This window comes from Gopherus flavomarginatus, chromosome 1 (assembly GCF_025201925.1).
Source record: "Gopherus flavomarginatus isolate rGopFla2 chromosome 1, rGopFla2.mat.asm, whole genome shotgun sequence".
Lineage (NCBI taxonomy): Eukaryota > Metazoa > Chordata > Testudines > Testudinidae > Gopherus > Gopherus flavomarginatus.
Window position 1 is genome coordinate 123,179,007 of NC_066617.1, and position 22,554 is coordinate 123,201,560.

The 22,554-nt window shown below is 41.2% G+C and overlaps 1 protein-coding gene across 1 annotated transcript in view; it reads right to left on the minus strand.

Annotated features, from left to right (window-relative positions):
• The window catches only part of PLCZ1 (phospholipase C zeta 1), a 135,449-nt gene that overhangs the window by 50,994 nt on the left and 61,901 nt on the right, over nt 1-22,554 (minus strand). Inside the window, 2 exon segments of the mRNA XM_050936347.1 lie at nt 2,519-2,675; nt 13,793-14,023. Coding sequence (XP_050792304.1) covers nt 2,519-2,675; nt 13,793-14,023 — 388 coding nt within the window.

Consider the following 22,554-nt stretch of genomic DNA (forward strand, 5'->3'; position numbering starts at 1 on the left):
TAAATAATCAGATTATGTGATTTTTAGTCCTGCCTGTATAATGTTACCTAAGTATGTGTGCAACTTTTTTTAAAAAAAAGATTAAATTGTTAGTTAAAATCCATATAATTTGGTAATAATTAGTAACAATTACTAAGGATGCAGTAACCTAGCTGTTTTCTTCTGGAAAATATTTCACTATTTTTGTTGGTGGTGGTTTGTGTTAATGTGTTGGGTTGGTGGTGGTTTGGGTTAAAAATAAGAATAACCTTTTAGGGAATGGGGAGGACTGGAAATAAGAACTGTGCTATAAAACCATTTATTACTACAAGGGCTCAGTAGGTAAATTCTAGTCCTGGCTGGTACTAGCTAAAAGTTGTTCCCTCTTGATTGCTGTCTCATGACCTACATACAATGAATTACTAATTTGGCCCAGTGAAGAGGTTTCTATATCACAGAACCCACAACATTTAATTGATAACCTTGTTCTGTCCTTGGGGAGAGGCCGGCTATTCAACAGGCATGGAAATTAACCTTCTCACTTCTAGAAGCGTTCACCTCTTGAACAGGTCTGAAGCACACTGGCAGGGAGGAGGTAGTTTTACTGTTGTGTTTTAATTAATCAGAGAACTTCAAGTCTTCAGCATCATGAAGCTGACAGCTTAAGGGCAGAAGCTGGGTTGCATAAGGGCAGCTTGGCACCACTTTTCCAGTGGTATATAATTGCAATGATTGGTATATATAAATATAAATATATAAAAGCAGCAAAGAATCCTGTGGCACCTTATAGACTAACAGACGTCTTTCTTTCTTTCAGGATTCTTTGCTGCTTTTACAGATCCAAACTAACACGGCTACCCCTCTGATACTATAAATATATAACCACTGTTATATAATTGCAACAAATCTTGTACAAAATGTGGCATATAAGATGCCTATGGAAAGGTTAAGATATGCTGAATATGATTATGCTATTTGTGTGCATGTACCATTTTTGTATTTGAAGTTATGAGTATTGGCTCTATACCTGTATTTCAAATATTTGCTCCTGGGGTAACGGTAGTTAGCCAGCACATCTTGGAGGGACTATTCAAATTGAGTGGCCTCAAAAGAACATTTAACTGACAATAGACCATGGAAGATGCCCATCTACATTTAATGGAATTTCCTGCTATGACTAACCGGAATCAGGCATCACATGTGACTTCCCCATGTGACTCCAAACACCATCTTGCTACCTGTAATTTTCCAGAGAGCTTTGTTTGAAACAATGGATTCTCTCCACATGGCAGAAGCTATAAAAGACCCTAGAAACACCTCCAATTTGCCTCTTTCCTGCTCAGACCTCTGGACTTATACTAATGGGAGCATTCTAACCAAGGGACTGAAGTCCTTCCAATGGTTTGGATGCAAACAGAGACTTATCAAATCAGCAGTTTATTCCGTCACTGCTACAAGCCTGAACCAAGAACTTTGCAATTACTGTATGGATTTGATTCCTTTAACCAATTTTAACTCTCGTCTTTCTTTCTTTCTTTTTATAAATAAACCCTTAAATTTTATATACTAAAGGATTGGCATCAGTGTGATTTTTGGGTAAGATCTGAGTTATATATTGACCTGGGTGTGTGGCTGGTCCTTTGGGATCAGAAGAACCTTTTGTTTGATGAGACCAGTTTTAAAGAACCACTTATCTTTAAATCCAGTGTTTTTGGTGGTGATACAAGGACTGGAATGCCTTAGGAAACTGCTTTTCTGACTTCTTATTAGCCAGTGTGGTGAAACAGAAGTTTACTTTTGTTGCTTGTTTGGTATATCTTATGGAAGAATAACCATCAATTTGCAGTGTGTCTGCTCTATTTCTCAGCAGTTTGTCCTGAATTTGCTGTTCTCAGTTGTGACCCACAAAGGCATGGTTACACCTGCCACTGAAGGATCTGCACTGTGCCTCCGCATAGAACTGCCAGGGAAGCTTCTATGCCAAACTTCTTCCTTGTGAATAGTAATATCGAACTGTCCTAACATTCCCACAGGTCTGTTGGAAACTGGCGCAAGTGAAAGCAGCCTGAGGCTGCCCTAAATGTTGCTTGGGGACCAGAATGGTGCAGACCAGGCCAGAATAGTAATTCTACATAATTCAACTTGGCTCTGATGGCAAACTACATGCTTTGGGGGTTATTCTTCCTTCAATCTGCACATACAGTTGTCATTAAGGCAAATGGGAGTGCATATGCACATCAAAGGGAGAATAAAGCCCATTATATGGTAAAAATGTGTTCCATATATGTTCAAGTACAGACTGTAAGATTACTCAGAACTGTATGGTACAAACACACTCATAATTCTTTGCAACAAAACATAATAAATTCATATGGTTTCTTTACTATGCAATTGCCAGAATATTTCTAAAACTGCATTATAAAACAAACCAATAAATTGGAGACTATATGTTTCATAATGTTTATTGACTGTTCTGACAACTAAGCAATGAACTATGGCAACATTATAACTTTTATCTGATTAAACCAAAAGAAATTACCTGTCTGTTTGGCAAGTTTTCGTGCTTTAACCTCTCCAATTGAATTCATTTCATAGAACTTCTGATTAGCTCTTGAATGCTCAAAACTTTTAAACTTTTCAGCTTTGGTATAAATCACAAGTTCTGAGAGCTCCATGGCCAGTTTTACCTTCTTAATCTATAAATATAACATGAGATAATTGAAGAATATACATTTTAATATTTTCATGTATGTAATTACTGTTACTGCCAATCCAGAAAATAACTTTCAATGATTTCTACATGAAGATGCTAAAATGAGAGAAGCCACATGAATCTCTAGATGCTCTAGGCCAGAGTAGTCAGTGCGTTATATTGTATTTAGTAAATATAAAATACCAGCTACATACAAATAATGTATATAAATGTATAGAACTATGGAAAACAACATTAGTTTACTTACCAAGCACAGAAACAGAGAAATAATAATCCTTTCCCACGTGGCTCTATCTAGGTGAAACTGCACCTGCCTATCTATAACTTAATGTTCATCCAGCATCCCTCACTGCGGTATCTGAGAACCTTATGAATTTAAAAAAAGGAAACTGGAAGTTCACTGATCATGAGCCTACCCTTCCGTCCCCAAGTTCTATCCAATGGTGTCAGTTATTAACTTTTGTGGGAGTTAACATTTTTATTATTGTGGGAAACTATGGTGAACTGATGGGTCTGGGATTGCCAACCCCAAATGTTCAAAAATCATGAGTCAGGCCCCCAGAAATCATGATATTGGCTTTTAAATCATGAGCTTTTAAAAATAAAATATTTGGAGTTCTTTTTATTTGCCTTCTGGCTTTTGCACTTTTTCAGTTTAAATATTCCGGCATTTCTCTGCAATCAAGAGGATTAGCAACTTAGCTTTCTTTTTTAAAAATGAAAGCTGAGATTGTGATGTATTCACATATCTCCTTGTTTTAAGAAAAAAGCTACTATCGTAAGACTCGTGATAAAAATAACGAAAGCCGGATCTTATATATTGTGATTTCTGAGGTCATTCTGATCTTAAAAAAGAAAGGAATTCTATAAGAACATAAGAACGGCCGTACCGGGTCAGACCAAAGGTCCATCTACCCCAGTATCAGTCTACCAACAGTGGTCAATGCCAGGTGCCCCAGAAGGAGTGAACCTAACAGGCAATGATCAAGTGATCTCTCTCCTGCCATCCATCTCCATCCTGTGACAAACAGAGGCTAGGGACACCATTCCTTACCCTTCCTGGCTAATAGCCATTTATGGACTTAACCACAATGAATTTATCCAGTTCTCTTTTAAACGCTGTTATAGTCCTAGCCTTCACAACTTCCTTAGGTAAGGAGTTCCACAAGTTGACTGTGCACTGCATGAAGAAGAACTTCCTTTTATTTGTTTTAAACCTGCTACCTATTAATTTCATTTGGTGACCCCTAGTTCTTGTATTATAGGAATAAGTAAATAACTTTTCCTCATCCGCTTTCTCCACATCACCCATGATTTTATATACCTCTATCATATCCCCCCTTAGTCTCCTCTTTTCCAACCTGAAGAGTCCTAGCCTCTTGAATCTTTCCTCATATGGGACCCTCTCCAAACCCCTAATCATTTTAGTTGCCCTTTTCTAAACCTTTTCTAGTGCCTGTATATCTTTTTTGAGGTGAGGAGACCACATCTGTACACAGTATTCAAGATGTGGGCGTACCATGGATTTATATAAGGGCAATAGTATATTCTCAGTCTTATTCTCTATCCCTTTTTAATGATTCCTAACATCCTGTTTGCTTTTTTGACTGCCTCTGCACACTGCATGGACATCTTCAGAGAACTGTCCATGATGACGCCAAGATCTTTTTCCTGACTCGTTGTAGCTAAATTAGCCCCCATCATATTGTATGTATAGTTGGGGTTATTTTTCCAATGTGCATTACTTTACATTTATCCACATTACATTTCATTTGCCATTTTGTTGCCCAATCACTTAGTTTTGTGAGATCTTTTTGAAGTTCTTCACAGTGTGCTTTGGTCTTAACTATTTTGAGCAGTTAGTATCATCTGCAAACTTTGCCACCTCACTGTTTACCCCTTTCTCCAGATCATTTATGAATAAATTGAATAGGATTGGTCCCAGGATTGACCCTTGGGGAACACCACTAGTTACCCCTATCCATTCTGAGAATTTACCATTAATTCCTACCCTTTGTTCCCTGTCTTTTAACCAGTTCTCAATCCATGAAAGGACCTTTCCTTTTATCCCATGACAGCTTAATTTACGTAACAGCCTTTGGTGAGGAACCTTGTCAAAGGCTTTCTGGAAATCTAACTATACTATCTCCACTGGATCCCCCTTGTCCATATGTTTGCTGACCCCTTCAAAGAACTCTAATAGATTAGTAAGACATGATTTCCCTTTACAGAAACCATGTTGACTATTGCTCAACAGTTTATGTTTTTCTATGTGTCTGACAATTTTATTCTTAACTATTGTTTCAACTAATTTGCCTGGTACTAATGTTAGACTTACCGGTCTGTAATTGCTGGGCTCACCTCTAGAGCCCTTTTTATATATTGGCGTTACATTAGCTAACTTCCAGTCATTGGGTACAGAAGCTGATTTAAAGGACAGGTTACAAATCTTAGTTAATAGTTCTGCAACTTCACATTTGAGTTCTTTCAGAACCCTTAGGTGAATGCCATCTGGTCCTGGTGACTTGTTAATGTTGAGTTTATCAATTAATTCCAAAACCTCCTCTAGCGACACTTTAATCTGTGACAGTTCCTCAGATTTGTCACCTACAAAAGCCAGCTCAGGTTTGGGAATCTCCCTAACATCCTCAGCCGTGAAGGCTGAAGCAAAGAATCCATTTAGTTTCTCCGCAATGACTTTATCATCTTTAAGTGCTCTTTTTGTATCTCCATCATCAAAGGGCCCCACTGGTTGTTTAGCAGGCTTCCTGATTCTGATGTAATAAAGGTCTATTGCCATTAATCTTAAGCCCTTCTCTGGTTTCCAGCTAAACTGCTCCTCAGTAATTCTGATAGCATAGCATGTTTTGGTCACAGAGAGAGAAAGAAGTTCTTCAGGCAGTACAGATCCAACCCATTAAGACCTTTCAAGAGTAGGATAATCACCTTGTACTGGATCCAGTATTCAATGGGGAGTCAACATAGTGACTGACAATGTGTGCTTGGCATTTCTTAGGAGGCATGCTGCTGTTTTCTGAACCAGTTAGAGATTTTCTGAGTTTGTAAACTATGTCAGACTTATAAAACACTGCAATAATTCAGCCTGAAGGTCACAAAATCATGGATAACTATAGCCTAGTCCATATCTGTGAGTACTGGGTACAGTCTTCTGGTCAGCAAAAGTGGATGAAAGCCTTTCTTCTGGCCATCACTATTTGGGTCTCAAATACCATCAAGAAATCCATAAAGACCCTAAGGTTACACATTGTTCAGCTAATTTGATCAATAGAGGATGACAGTAATACTGCCAGCTAACTCTTTGAAATGCATCTCTTTTCTATCCAGCATTACCTCTGTCTTGCCAAGTTTCAGTATGATCCAGCTGTGCTTGATCCATGCAAATAATTTCACTTAGGTGTTAGGACACATGGTGATAGTATTATTGGCCCCTGATGTAAGGGAGCAATACAATTGTATGCTATGTTTCAACTGCTAGCCTATAAGACCATCGTGTCTCAATATTCCTCAGTGATTTTACACAAATGTTCAGTAAGAAGGAGAGCACAGTGCCCATTTCAACTCCTTAAAAGAGAATTTTAGGCAGAGATATAATGGACCACCATCAATCTATGGGCTCAACCTGAGACAAAGGACAGGTGCCATCTCAGTGGGCTGCGTCTTATCTCCACAAGTTCTCAAAGTTAGTTCAGCAGCATCTCACCTAAACAGGGGTATTATACTCTCACCCAATATTGCACTTCCTAATCTTCATGGATACTGGCTCTTCTCTCTTTTCAAGGGAAAAAAATAAATCTCTTGGGAGTAAAGCTATTTTGATTGATTGGTTGATTTGTACTTTTAGTTGCAAGTCATTGCTTATTTAAATAGCGACAGGGAAAGAGGGATGGTGGAAGGAGGTGAGAGTCCTGAATGTCATTCTCATGGTCAATTAAATCACATGCTTCGTATCAAAACAAGAATACAAACAGTCTGTTGCATGGTTCTGGGAATGTGATAGATTCCCCTGTTTGAAGGAAGAAAATGGTTACTCACCTTCTCATAACTGTTGTTCTTCGAGATGTGTTGCTCGTGTCCATTCCAACCAGGTGTGTGCGTGCGCACATGCACAGTAGCTGGAAGATTTTTCCCCTAGCAGTATCCATCGGGTCGGCCTGGGATCTCCCTGCATTCGCACCTTCTTGGCACTCAATATAGAGCCCTGCCAACCCGCCACTCAATTCCTTCCTGCCAGCTACTCTGACAGAGGGTTAGGACTGTGGGTCCTAATGAACATGAACAACACATCTCGAAGAACAATAGTTATGAGTAGGTGAGTAATCATTTTTTCTTCTTCGAGTGCTTGTTCATGTCAATTCCAATCAGGTGACTCACAAGCCTAAATTCAGGAGGTGGGGTCGGAGTCTTCCACTGATTGGAGCACTGCTCATCTGAAGGCTGCATCATCTCTGGCCTGCACCAGGAATGCTGTTGATGAAGCCTGCACCCTGGTAGAGTGCACAGTGATTAGAGGTGCGGGAACCCCCGCCAGGTTGTCACACTCACGAATGCAGAATGTGATCCATGACAAAATGTGTTGTGACGACAAAAGCAGACCTTTCAGTCTGTCTGCCACTGCCACAGATAACTGGACTGATTTTCTGAATGGCTTCATTCTCTTGATGTAAAAGGCTAGCAACCTGCAGACATCCAGAAAGTGAAGTCTCTGTGCCTTGCCGGTGGAGTGCAGCTTAAGGTAGAATACCAGGAGAAAGATGTCCTGGTTGATGTGAAACTGCGACACAACCTTCGGGAAGAAAGCAGGGTGAGGCCTGAGCTGAAACTTGTCCTTATAGAACATGGTGTAAGGAGGCTTTGATGGTAGGGCTCTGAGCTCAGGCACTGTCTTGGCTGAGGTTATCACTACCAGGAACACTACCTTTTAACGGAGGTAGAGGAGGGAGCATGTTGCTAATGGTTCAAAGCAGGGGTCCTATGAGCCTAGAGAGGACCAAATTATGGTCCCAGGTAGGGACTGGCTGATGGACGTGGGGTACAACCTGTTTTAAAAATTGGCTGACCATATCTTTAGCAAACACAGAGCCTCTCCTCTGCCCCCCGCACCCAGATGGAGGGTGGATATGGTGGCTAAGTGCACTCTTACTGAAGACAATGAAAGCTCTTGCTGCTTCTGATGGAAGAGATAGTCCAGAATGAGCGGCACTGAGGCTAATGTCGGGCATGAATGGTGCTGCGCTGACCAGATCGAAAATCTCTTCCGCTTGCAAGGTAGGTGGCTCTAGTAGAGAGTTTCCTGCTGCCAAGGAGGACTAGTAGAACCTGTTCTGAACAGGAAAGCTCCATCGGGTTCAACCATGGAGCTTCCACGCCGTGAGATGAAGTGACACAATTTTTGGATGTTGAAGACAACCATGATCTTGCATCATAAAGTCTGGGAAGAGTGGAAGGGTGACCAGAGCTTCCACAGACATGTCTAGAAGAGATGTACCAGTGCAGACAAGGCCAGGCTGGTGCTATCAATATGACCCAAGTTCATTCCCTCTGGATCTTGAGGAGTACCTTGTGACCGAGCGGTATGGGCAGAAAGGTGGAAAGGAGATGGATTCCCCATGGAAGAAGGAAGGCATCCACTCTGGAGCCCAGGCTGTGATTCTGGAAGGGGCAGAACTGCTGGCACTTCCTGTTATGTCGCGTGGCGTATAGGTATATCTGGGGAAAAACCCACCTATGGAAGATTGAAAATGCAATGTCCAGGTGAAGGGACCACTCATGGACTTGAAACGACCTGCTTAAGTGGTCCACCAGCTCGTTTTCTACCCTGGGGAAGTATGACACTTGCAGGTGTATTGAATGTTCCACAGCATGTTGGCAGTGGGAAGAGAAGCATGCACCCCCCTTTTTGTTGATGTAGAATATTGCTGTTGTATTGTCCGTCGTAACAGATACACAGTGTCTCACTATGTGTGCATGGAAGGTCTGGCATGCTAGGTATCTCAGCTCTCTGCATTGATGTGGAGAGCCAGGTCTGTCTGAGACCACAGATCTTGGGTCCTTCGGTCTCCCACATGAGCTCCCGAGCCCATGCTGATGTGTCTATCACTAGCAACAGAGACGGCAGCAGAGTGGTGAAGGGGAACCCTGAGGATACCTCCTGAGGGTCGAGCCACCACAGGAGAGAGTCAAGGACCAGGGGAGGCAGGGTCATGATCCTGTTCACGCTGTCCCCGGCTGGGCAATACACTGACATGAGCCACAACTGAAGAGGTCGAAGCCTGAGTCTGGCATGCTGCACCACGTAGGTACAGGCAGCCATGTGTCCCAGAAGCTTCAGGCAGTTTCTTGCTGTGCTGGTGGGAAACTGTCCGAGGCCTCAAATGAAGTCCGTGAGGGCCTGAAATCTCGCTTACGGCAGGTATTCCCTGGCTTGGGTCAAGTCCAGTACTGCCCCTATAAACGCTATCCTCTGTACAGGGGACAGAGTCGATTTTGCTTCATTTAGAAGGAGATCCAGGTTGTCGAAGGTGGCTGTGATGAATCTGACCTGAGCTTTCACTTGGGTCCTGGAGCAGCCTCTGATCAACCAGTCGTCGAGGTACAGAAACACCTGTATCTGGTGCCTGGACAAGAAAACAGCGACAACTGCCATGCACTTGGTGAAGACTCAAGTTGTTGCTGACAGGCCAAATGGAGGGACTGTGAATTAGTAGTGGGTATTGTTTACCACAAACCTGAGGTACTTTCTACAGGGCTGAGTAACTGTGATATAAAAATATGCGTCCTTCAAGTTGAGGGCAGCATACCAGTCTTTTGGATTCAGCGAGGGGATGATGGAGGCCAAAGAGACCATGAAGAACTTGAGTTTCTTTATGAACTTGTTGAGTTCTCACAGGACCAAGATGGGCCTGAGGTCGCCTTTCGCTTTTGGTATTAGGAAGGCATATAAAGGCCCAAGGACCTCAAAGAGTCTTTAAGGCTGTTAAGCCTTTTGTCAGTCTTTTCTGAGAAGAGAGTCTCACCCTCAAAAGGCAGGTCCTGAAAGGTTTGCTGTACCTCGTAGGGGAGACCAGAAACCACGAGCCCTTTCTCATAGCCACTCGTGTGGCCATAAACCTGGTGGCCACCTCTACCCTGTCATGCGCCGCCTGAAGGGACACCCTTGAGATGAGTCTCCCTTCCTCAACCAATGCCAAAAACTCGGCACAGGAGTCCGAGGGGAGCAGCTCCATGAATTTGGCCATCGCCGAGCAGGTGTTGTAGGAGTATCTGCTGACGATGGCCTGCTGATTGTGTATGCAGAGCTGCAAGTCCCCAGTGGAGTAGACCTTTCTTCCATAAAGGTCAAGCCTTTTCACTTCCTGATTCTTCAGGCAGGGTCCCTGGAAGCCCTGACATGCACATTGGTTGGCAGCATCAACCACAAGAGAATCAGGTGTGGAGTGAGTGTATAAATGCTCATAACCTTTGGATGGCACAAATCAGCATCTTTCATTGTGCTTAGCCATTGGGGGCAATGAGGCTGGGGTCTGCCACAGAGTTTTCGTGGTATCAGAGATGGTCTTTATGAGGGGAAGGGCAATATGTGCAGGTCCAGAGGGGTCGAGGATATCCACCATTGTATCTATATCCTCCACTACCTCCTCTGCCTGAATGCCTAGTCCCTGGGCAACCCTCCGCAGCAATTGCTGCAGAACCCTGTTGTCCTCCAGGGCCGGAGCTGTCGCCGTGCCTGCAAATACCTTATCTGGCAAGGACAAAAAAGAGACCCCCATGAGGGGTGGCTGCTCCCTTCCTTCCGCCCCCAAGGGATCCCATGGCACCTGGGTTTCCTAACTCAGTGCTGACCCAGATGGTGTCACAGTCCTCAGTGTAGGGGCTGCATACACAAATGCAGGTACCACCAGGGCTGAAAGTGCCACAAGTGCCAATGTCATTCTTAATGTCGGAATCGCCACTGGTGCCAGTGCCGCCGATAGCTCTGGGCCTGGTGCTAGCTGTGCCGGAGGCGCCAAAATAGTAGTGCAGGATTGTAGTGGGCCAATACCTGGCCATGCTGGTGCCGGCAGCACTGGCGGGGGAAGAAATGAGGGCAAGGACACCAACGTCACCCTGGAATGAGACCCTTGGCTGCGACCTTGGCTTTGATGAAAAACCCAGGGAGTCTAAAAGGGCTATTGCGCCGGGGGCTGCCATTGGGCAGGCCACTGTGCTGGGTAAAGGTGCCGGTCCCAAGTTGACATGGACCGTCTGCTCCAACTCCTCCTGGACTGATACAAGCCCAACTCCGACTCAGAGGTGTCTGAAAACGATGACCACAGGGGAGCGATATTTCTAGGCACCGTGATTTCATGCTGAGGGCTCAGAGATCAGCATGGCTGGGTGTCCTCCAATGCTGAGGAGTGGTGCAGCAGGGTCAGAGATCAGGGGGCTATCATAGCGGGCTTTCCCCTTGAAGGATCCCGGGGAGCTACTGATGCTGGTGACTTATCCCATCTGGGTGGAGAGAACAGTGCCATGAGGTGAAGCAGTTCTTGGGCCACCTCAAATGCCTCCAGTGTCGAAGTGCAATGTGGCTCAAGGCTCGGCCTCAGGCACCACTCTACGCGGGCAGGAGTTGGTGCAACCATCACAGGTGGAGAAGCACTAGTGTGGCTCGACTCAGATTTAACAGTGGCAGGCTCCTTAGGTCTAGAAGGGGGAGACTGACCCCTCTCTGACCTCTTCAACTTTTGCGACACTGGTGATTGCAAACAGTGCCTGTGTGCAGCATGTGAGCTGTGAGTGGAGACGGGACAGTGTTGTGAGGCCTTATCCTTACCAGGCACCAGTGCCTGTGCTGACGATGCTGGAGTGCTCCACACTGAGGAGGAGGTACTTGACGCAGGGTCGGTCAACCCAGGTTTGGACGAGGGGCGTAGTGCTTCCTCCATCAACAGAACCTTCAGGCACTGCTCTGTATCTTTTAAAGTCCAGGGCCAAAAGGTCTTACAAATGGCACAACGACCCTTTTGATGGCCCTCTCCTAAGCACCTTAGACACAAGGTGTGAGGATCGCTTCTGGGCATACATTTGCCACAGGCTTCGCCGGCTTTGAAGCCCGGAGACCCTGGCATGCCCTGGTCAGGAGAGCATAGGAGGGGATTCCCCCCCAAAAGAAACTTATCTAACATTAACAAACTACTAACTACTATCTATTAATCAACAATGGAGAAATAATGGAGAACAATATAAGAAGAATGCTGAATGTGATTGTTGAGACAAGAGCACAGGAACGTTCCAGCTAACTGTCACGGGTGGGAAGAAGGAACTGAGGAGATGGAGGGTTGGCAGGGCTCTATATTGAGCTCCATGAAGGCACAACTCCAGGGGGCGTCCAGGCCGACCTGACAGATGCTGCTAGGGGAAAATCTTCCGGCTACCGTGCACATGCAAATGCACACACCTGATTGGAATTGACATAAACAAGCTCTCAAAGAAGAACTCCGAGTTCTGTAATTAGGGGACAGAAAAGACCTTAATTTCCCTCACTAGACAATAAGAGCTTGCATTATTCTAGGGTGACCAGACAGAAAATGTGAAAAATCAGGACAGGGGATGCGGGGTAATAGGAACCTATATAAGAAAAAGACCCAAAAATCGGGACTGTCCATATAAAATCAGGACATCTGGTGGGTGTAATTTTGCAACCACTGTAGTGCAGGAGAGGAAAGATCCATTGTTCTTTTCTACAGCAGTGGATATGCTTTAGTTCATGGTTGCTAAGATTCCTTCCTTGAGATACTTGAAATAACAAAATTCACCTAAAATATCACATTCAGTTCCGAGCATCTGACCAACTGATCACCATATTTGGGGCAGAAAAGGAATTTCCCCCCAGGTCAGATTGGCAGAGACCCTGGCTGGGGTTTTTTGTTTGTTTGGTTTTGGTTTTTTGCCTTCCTTTGCAGCATGGGGCCTGGGTCACTTACAGGTTTAAACTAGAGTAAATGGTGGGTTCTCTGTAACTTGATGTCTTTAAATCATGATTTGAGGACTTCAGTAACTCAGCCAGATGTAAGGTGACCAGATGTCCTGACTTTATAGAGACAGTCCGATATTTGGGGCTTAATGTTATATAGGTGCCTATTACCCCTCACCCCCTGTCCCGATTTTTCATACTTGCTGTCTGATCACCCTAGCCAGAGGTTATTGGCTTATTACAAGAGTGGGTGGGTGAAATTCTGCGACCTGCAGGAAATCAGACAAGATGATTGCAATTGTCTCTTCTGGCCTTAAAGTCTATGAGTCTATGTATCTATCCCTTTAGTTAACTGAGTACATTTAACATGGAAATCAGTGGATGTAAACATGGAACTATATGCCATTTTTATAGTCACCTTTAAGAGTTCGGGCTCATTTAATGATCTCTTCAGTATCTTGATAAATGAAAAAGCAAAACTCCTGCCTAGCACTGTAAATACTTTTTATTGTAGCCTCATGCCTATCTAGTCCTGTGCATAAAAACAGAATACAGAAAATTGAGTGAATGAGGTCCTTTAAATCTTCTTGGACTAATTGTTTGTTCTGATTGGGAGTGGTGGGGGAGTTGTAGACAGGAGGGACATCAGAGGAACTCTCCCTCTCCCTGCCCTCATTAGAAGGCCCACAAAACTCCAATTCTCCACATGGGCAGTCCAATAAGGAGAATGGGCATAAGCAGTGCAGTGTGAACAGCACTGCATCTTGTCTGTTGGAGCCCCTAGCTGGTGAGGACAATGAACAGGCTAAGCACATGGTTAGAATGGAGAAGTTCAGGGAAAGTAAAATTTGGCATGAAGCAATTGAGAAGGACTGCATTTGAACTGGATGCCAAAATATGCTGTATCTTGACTGGATGCATTACCTGAGTGAGGAAACGAAGGGAGCCATGAGATGAAAAATACTATTTTTAAATATTATGCTTTAACAAGAATTTGTAATTTTAAAGCCTACCCTTTAAATTTTGTTTATGATATATCATAAGCTACTTTAAAAAACAATCAACCAAACAAAGAAAACAACTCCTCTGTTCACCTTCTAATTTCCTATGAGATGGCATACTTTTACCTTTCGCTTTTTTCGAGGGGGTGGTGGAGATCTCTTAACTGCATTTCTTCTTTTTAGCAGAGGAGATTTTGGTGTTGAGGGAGTGCTTTCATCAGCTTCATCATCTTCTGATTGCTCTACCTCTTCTACAAATTCCCCTATCTCACCATGGCTATCAAGACCTCTCCTGAGAACAGTTTCTTCAAGTGTTCCAACTTTCTTATTTTTTACCAATATTTTGAATTTTAATTCCTGTGAAAACAGTAGAAAGCATAATAATACATTTAATAATACATTTTCATATAAAAATATTGCAACACCTATTCTCAAAATGTATTTTATAGATGTAATTTGTTTTAGAATTATGGGTGCTGAAGTAGGTGGGGTGATTTTCACAAACAAGTACTCTAGAGTAATGGACAACCAAATATCTTACCAACCAAATTACCTCTCATGACAATGCAAGTTTCAGAGAACAAAAAAACCTGAGCATAACAGACTACTCCATACAATAAGCAGAAGAAAGGTAACAACACAAATGAAGTTTGCCATCGTGTAAAACACACCAGTGCTGGAACAATGAGCAAGAGTGTTGTAAGAAGAGAAGTGGGTATTCAGCACCCATCTACTAAAAGAATGTGATTGCCACATAGCAAGGGCAAGCACGAAATTGTTGTTCCATATTGGTACTAGGTACGAGTCAGTGAGACTGTATTGGCTGAATGCCAATGGCAGCACAATGGGTGTGTACGCATATAGGTGAACATAGATGGCATTGTTTATTAAGCATCGCCTTGTTTTTTATAAATACAAATGCACACACATGTGAGAACTATGCTTGTTTTGATATCTGACTACACCTATGGAAGTGGTTCTAGCTAAGGAAGGCAGGAATTTTGGTGCCCTTTTTGCATAGTACACTGCTGCCCTGTATACCAAGCTATGATCCTACCATTACTTATTTTCGTATGTGTATAAGCACAGCAGGACCTTTTTTTTTGATCCTATATCTTCAATAAAGTTAACTTAATAGAGCTCGGAGTCTTGATACTTCAAGCCCAGCAAAACTGTGGATATCTGCTTTATATTTGCAGATCATGTTGTGGATCACGGATCGGATGCTGATACAAATTTAGGGATCTATTGGTACCTAAGGAAAGTGTCATTTTTCAAAGTATACAGTACCTAAAAAATTGATAGCTTTATTATTCCTGACAGAAAAAATAGACAAAATTTAAAATTACAGAATTTATATAGATATACAAAATGTACAGAGTCAAGTTTCCAATGGTAACCATTATCAGACAGCAAAAATCGTCTTATTGAACTATTACTTCATAAGCAGAATGCCATTCATTTCTAGGTGAATGACAGCATCGTACTTGATCAGCATGCCAAACAAAAAAATATAAACTATCAAAAGTCTTTACACGTCTTAGTGGTTGTTATACATTTCCCTTGTTGCCTTACTAAAATCACTGTACAGAGTTAAAAAGAATTAATTTTGATATAAGAGTATCTATTAGTGGGTATGAAGAGTAATTCTGCAGTTAAAAACAGGCAACTATTTCATATAATAATAAAGAGTGTTGTAGAACAATGTTACAAGCATATTTCTTTTAAGTAAATAAGTAATATATAAACAAAGTGAGAAGGCTGTAGCACCACATCTTCAGACAACCATGAATCAGAATATTTGCATAAATTTGTATTAAATGAAAGATGGAAATTTGGCAAAGGCACTAAGGTTATCCCAAGGCCCCTTTCTTTATATTTTGCTTTTTCCAAGTATATGTTCATTAGCTGAGTGAAGAATGCAGTATTATGTTGCTAATATGATCACAGATTACATAATAGATATAAAGTACTTATGAAATTACGTTTAGGGACAGATTTTCCAAAGCACTCAGATCCACAACTGGAGCCAGAGTTTCCAAATAACTTGGTTCCCATTTATGCACTGAAGTTAATTCCTCTGATTTTCAAATGTGCTTAGCGCCAAGAGACTCTCACTGAGTGCAGAAATCACAAGCCATCCCATCCACAATACAAATCCTCTCTAGCAGGCAGTCTTCAGAGGGGAATATTGCAGCTCATGGGTCATGTGGCAAACAAGAAAAGAAGAAGTAACCTGCTAAGCACTGAGAATGGAGTGAAGATCAAAGATAACCTAGGCATGGCCCAACACCTAAACGAATACTTTGCCTTAGCTTTTAATAAGGGTAAAGAAGAGCTTAGTGGTAGTGGCAGGGTGGTTAATGGAAATGAGGATATGGAAGTAGTAATTACCACATCCAAGGTAGAAATCAAAAAACAGTTCAATTGGACTAGATTAGGGGACCTGTATAGTCTCCATCCAAGAATATTAAAGGAATTGGCACATGAAATTGCAAGCCCAATAGCAATGATTTTTAATTAATCTGTAAACTGAAGGGTAGTACATGTGACTGGAGAATTGCTAATATAGTGCCTATTTTTAAGAAAGGGAAAAAATGTGATCTGGGAACCTACAGGCTGTAATTTGACCTCAATTTTCTGCAAGGTCTTATATCTAATTTTGAAAGAGAAAGTAGTTAAGGACATAGAAGTAAATGGTAATTGGGATAAAATATGACGTGGTTTTACAAAAGGTAAGTCATACCATATCAAACAAATCACTTTCTTTGACAAGATAAGAGATTTGTTTTAAACAAGGAAATGCAGTAGATCTAATCTACCCAGATTTCAGTAAGGCATTTAATACAGTTCCACATGGGAAATTATTGGAGAAGATGGGGATTAATATGAGAATTGAAAATTGGATAAGGAACTAGTTAAAAGGGAGACTACAATGGGTCACACTGAAAGGTGAACTATCAGGCTGGAGGGCATTACAGTGGAGTTCCTCAGGGATTGGTCTTGGGACCAATCATATTTAACCTTTTTTATTGATGATGTTGGCACAAAAAGTCGGAATGTGCTAATAAAAGTTGCAGCTGATACAAAGTTGGACGAGGACTGGAATATTATTATACAAGAAGATCTGGACGACACTGAAAACTGGAGCAATAGAAATGGGATGAAATTTAATAGTGGAAATTCACACACAAGGACTAACAAGAATTTTTGTGATAACATGGGGATGTATCAGTTGAAAGTGACAGAAGAGGAGAAAGACCAAGGTGTATTGATTGATCACAGGATGACTATGAGCTATCAAGAAAAAGGCTAATCCAGGGATGCACCAGGCAAGGTACTTCCAGTTTAGATAGGAAAGTGTTAGCACCATTATACCAGGCACTGGTGAGACCTCATCTGGAATACTGTGTGCAGTTCTGGTCTCCCATATTTAAGAAAGATGAACTCAAACTGGAACAGATGCAAAGAAGGGCCACTAGGATGATCAGAGGAATGGAAAACCTACCTTATGAGAAGAGACTTAAAGAGCTTAGCTTGTTTAGCCTAAACAAATGACAGCTGATGGGAGATATGATAGCTCTCTATAAATGTATCAGAGGAATAAATACCAGGGAGAAGGAGGAGTTGTTTAGGTTAAGTGCCAATGTTGAAATGAACAAATGGATATAAACTGGCCCTCAACAAGTTTAGGCTTGAAATCAGACAAAGGTTTTTAACCATCAGAGGAGGGAAGGCTTTCGAGGCAAGAAGAAGGAGCAAAAAACCTAACTGGCTTCAAGACTGAACATGATAAGTTTATAGAGAGAATGTGTGATAGGATTGTCTACAGTGCAATGTAGCTGATCTGTGACTGTAGAAAATATCCCCAATGGCCAGTGATGGGATTCTAGATGATGAGGGCTCTCAGTTACTACAGAGAGACTCCATAAGTTTTCTCACATCAGCACCACAGAGCCTAATCTTCATTTAAGGCCATGTTTACATTAGTGAGCTCACAGCAGCAGAGCTGCACCAATGCAGATGCGCTGCTATAAGATGGGACATGTAGTACTCTCCTGTCGACATAATAAAGCCACCTCAACAAGCGACTCTATGTCGGCGGGAGAAGCTTATGTCATTCAAGGGGTGTTTTTTCACACCTCGGAATGACATAAATGGTAGTGTAGACATGTCCTTAGAGACGATAATGTCCATATAATCTCTACAGTAAAATGGTCATCTTATAAGATTCATTATCTTTATCTCTGTATATAGTGAATTGATACAGAGCAACAGGATTTAGTTAACCCCTTAGACCATGCGAGTCACATAACTACATCATGTGTTTTGCATGAAGTAGCAAAGAATTCAGGGTTTATATTAATATTGGTCTGGGAAGGTTGTGAAAACATATAAATACTTACACATTATATAACAGATAATTGAATTTACCTGTGATTCATTATTAAGATACCCATTAAGAAATACAAAGTTTGCATAAAAAGAAACATCATTTACACAAAATGTAGCATTTATGGTAGCAAATACTAGAGTTATAATTAAGGTGGAAATAGGAATTCCATTCTAAATTCCAATTTTCAGTTGCTGACACTCTCCTTTTCAACAGAGGCCTTTTGTTTGTAGGATCAAATTGTCAGAGTGCAAGGGGAAGAGATAGCACATTCTTAATGTTTACCATCCATGCTCTAGTGTAAGGACTGATGTAATCTTCCTACAACAGTAACTCCGAATACAGGTGCACTTTAACACTGCCTAAATCACTAATCGATGAGCCTTTTTTCTTGTAAATATCTTATTTTTTTAGCAGAATTTGAATGTGCATAGTGTTGCTGATATTTCTGCAGAATTCTGAATTTTTTTTACCATATATTAGTATTTCTAGATATTTAACAACAGTTGTATACACTTTTGGTCATCTGTTTGTTCAAATGTTTACAAAAGGGATTTCACTTCATAGATCCAAAAGGGAATTGTCATGCTTGTATTTATTGATATTGTATTAATTTACTGCACCTTGTATATAACTTCGCTTTAAGTAGAAAAAATTAACCCAAACTTAAACGTTGGTGTTGCGACTAGTGGCTTCATAATAACAGAGGCTCATATTGTGCCATCATATTTTAAGCAGAAGGCAATTGGAGCTTTGTTTATAGACTGATGGCACAATATGACCCAGAACTAAAAAGCTCTTTTCCATAGGCACACGTAGTCTGAAATATCTTGTTAAGATGGTAGTTTCATCTTATCAAAGAGAAATGATAACATTCATGTTGGTTTCAGATAGAATTACAGCAGGTCTCTGGGGTCAAAAAGAGATTTTGGTACAGTATTTTGCAAGACCACCACAAACTACTAAAACCAGAATCATCAATTGCAAAAGATATGACGTTTTAAATCTAAGTTTCATGTCACATCTTCATACTGGGGGGAAAGGAACAACAAATACAAAGAAGTGGCAAAAATGGAGTACTGTGTAAGTAGCTTGAGTACTTTATTTAGATTATCCTTACATAAATATCCTTAATATCCTTAATTAATTTAATTAATTAAATACTTTCTGTGCAGACCTTCAGTTTCATGTTTGAAATTACACAATAAAATTATCTACTATGTTTTAAACATTTTAAAAGTATAAAATTTACAACAATAACGATACAGGTTGTGAAATAGGGATACCAATACTAATTTAGAAATCCTTGGTCAATAAAAATATAGAATCACAGATTATTAGGGTTGGAAGGGACCTCAGAAGATCATCTAGTCCAACCCCCTGCTCAAAGCAGGACCAATCCCCAACTAAATCCCCCAGACAGCCCCCTCAAGGATTGAACTCACAACCCTGGATTTAGCAGGCCAATGCTCAAACCACTGAACTATCCCTCCCCCCCTTAAGTTAAAAGTTAAAGCCTCACTTTTCTACCAGGATATGTGCCACTAATGTTTGTTTCTGTGCACATTAAACAAAAAGCCAGTTGACACAACTTTTCTACAGTTTACTCCATAATACTTAGCATTCATCAATACAAGATTATTTGCCACCCAACAAAATTTTTGCCTATATGTGCTGGAGGGATTTTGAGACTAGCACTAATTTAAATCTCTTGACACAATAGATTAGAACACATTATTTAAATAAGTAAATCAGCAAAAACAGCTCCTGTGGTAAAATGTACTTTAATTCAGGTGATGTTGAGCCCAAGGTATGATGCATGCCAGAACAATTAAAGTACCACAAGACTCAGCAGAAAGGCCTAGGCACATTGGCAAAGATAAGATACTGCCTTCCTGATTGTCACAGATTCAGAAAGGTCAAAAGTCAGATCACAGAAAGATGGAAGACAAATGCTGAAGCTGTAAAAGAGGACTGAGAGGAGAGGAAGGAGGAATGTGAATACTTCTTTAGTTTTGAAAATCTTCTTGCATATCCATAGATTTTTAACCTAGTATGCTGCCTTTTATTTTAAAAAAGGGAAGCAATCCTCTGCTTCCAAGGGATCTTTAAAATTGGCTGACACTAACTCCTTTTCTTCACATTTCCCAAATTGTTAGGAAACATAGAAAAGTAAAAGGTCTGGAGAGTGGGCAAACATAGTGCTTGGAAAAAAGAAAATAAAGCCCCAAAAATCCAAATTAATAATGCAGTTTAAAAATGGAAATTTTCTAATTCAAGCATCCCTTTGATCACATCAATATTGATTAAAGGTGAAGAAATTGCAGCATATGGGAACAGTTAAGCTACCCCTTCATAAAATTCAGCATAAATAAAAACATTAGAATTATGGTGCCGGAACTGCCCTTTTAAAAATATCAGTGTAATCAGGGATGCTGGCCCTGTAAGACTAGGCTATCCCATTCCAGTAATTCTGGAGCAACGGAAGGCCTGGGAAATGGCAGAGGCAGGTGCTGGGAGAGAGGAAATGGTCCTGGGGAGGGATAATTTAATCTCTGAGGCAGGAGTGGGGAAAGTTTACTATTTCTTTAAAGGCTTTGGACTAGAAGCCTTTTGGTGTAGGGGAGGACGAGGCTCCTCCTCCATCCCATACAATCAATCAATAAACCAATCAAGAGCCACCTTCAGAAAGGAACAGTGGCACAAAAGATTCCCTGTTCTCACTGTGAAATGGAAAATAAATAGAGAGAGTCTGTTTGCCAGTAGAGTGGCAACCCTCCTGTTACCCAGGGTTTTCAGAACCCAAAGTAGTGGTAACTTAACTCTTTCTCTCCAGGCGATGTCAGGGATAAATTAATGGGGGCACAGCTCCTCTGTCTAATAAGTTTTTACCTAAAACCACTTTTTTTATTAGATCTTAAGCACACACATACATATATGCTGTATCAGTAGGATTAGAGCTATCCAAACATTTATATTTACCTAAAGTCTGAAATAGTTTTGAGGAATCAGCAACCAGCCTTCTGGGGATGCCTCTTCTGTCCAGCTGCTGGGGAGTTTAGGTGCCAGATCCTTGCTCCCAATAAAAGATTCTTTGGACTGCTCCAAAGCATATTTTCTAACAAAATTCTATAGATTTTCTCTGGACAAAGCACATAACTCATAATAGCCCCTAATAGGCTAACAAGTTCCCTAGCAACACCAATAACAATTCATTATTCTCCTTATCAGCAAAGCAGCTTCAGCAAAATAACTTACAAACACAGACAACCAGAATCAAGATCATTTTTCCACATTTCCCCTCATTCTCATGTATCTGTACATTCACTTTATCTGTCCCAGTCAGTAGAATTACAGCTTGCAGTTGTTTTTGTTCTATCTGCCTAAGCAAGGCCAAATTATTCCTGTGTGATGTCCTAAGTGTACAAGATGGTTGCGAGTTATGTCAAATCCAGTCCTCTTACAGCATCTTCCTCCTTCCCACAGGAAAAGGGGCAATGCAGCATGTCCCTTTCAGGCTGTGGAAGAAGGATGGAAAACTGCTACCCAACCCCATCCAGGAAACACTGGAAGGACTTTTGCTATTAAGGTTTTGCGTTTGAGATCACTTTATTCTGAAAGATGTTTCTGGTCAGTTCAACTGGAGCTGGAGCAGGGAAATGTTAAGAGATTGCTGAGAAAGAAAGGGAGAGTGTCACAATCCACAGATTTGCATAATAATAGGGGGAAATGGTTAAGATCTCCATGTGTCTTTTGGCTAATGTTTTTGTTAGAATGCACAGGAGATAAGCTATTAGAGGTTTTCTAAGAAGATTATATCAAACGTATTCTCAATGGTACTATTTTTAATTGTACTTATGTACCAAATGGAACTGGAGAGAGAGAGAGACTTATTTTAATCAAAGCTTCTGGGAAATAGTGCCATGACTTTTATATTGTTTTTACCATAGTTTTATCTAGATTTCAAGGAGGAAAAGACACACATATGAATATACAGGAAACATTCTCTGTAAATTTACTTTTACTGCATTTGTAGAGTTTAAAAAAATAATTGAAAATAAGCCTACTTTGAATATTCCTAGTTCTAGCTCTTTGTTCCTACTGTGAGGTTGGTCAGCAGTGGCAAACTCATTCTCTGAGTTGCTGCTGCCATGGCAACAGGCAGTGGCTATGCTCCTCCTTCTCCTCACTCTATGCCTGACGTTCAAGTCCCAATCTCAGATAGATACTAGGAAAGATGAATTGCCATGTCTTTCTGAGTCATTGACATAAAGGTGTACAGCTGAGTATTGTTGCAATATGGCTGATATTGTAGCCAAAAACATCTTACTGTCTCCTTAAATGCCAAATATACTAATGGGTTTTTGGGGGGAAGTGAGGGGAGGGAGTAAGAACAGATTACACTAGTAGCCAGCAGTAGAAAGTTGTTGAAATAGATGAACATTCCCTAGTACTAATCTCTAGGCCATCTCCAGGAGGAGAAGAATAGAGCCAA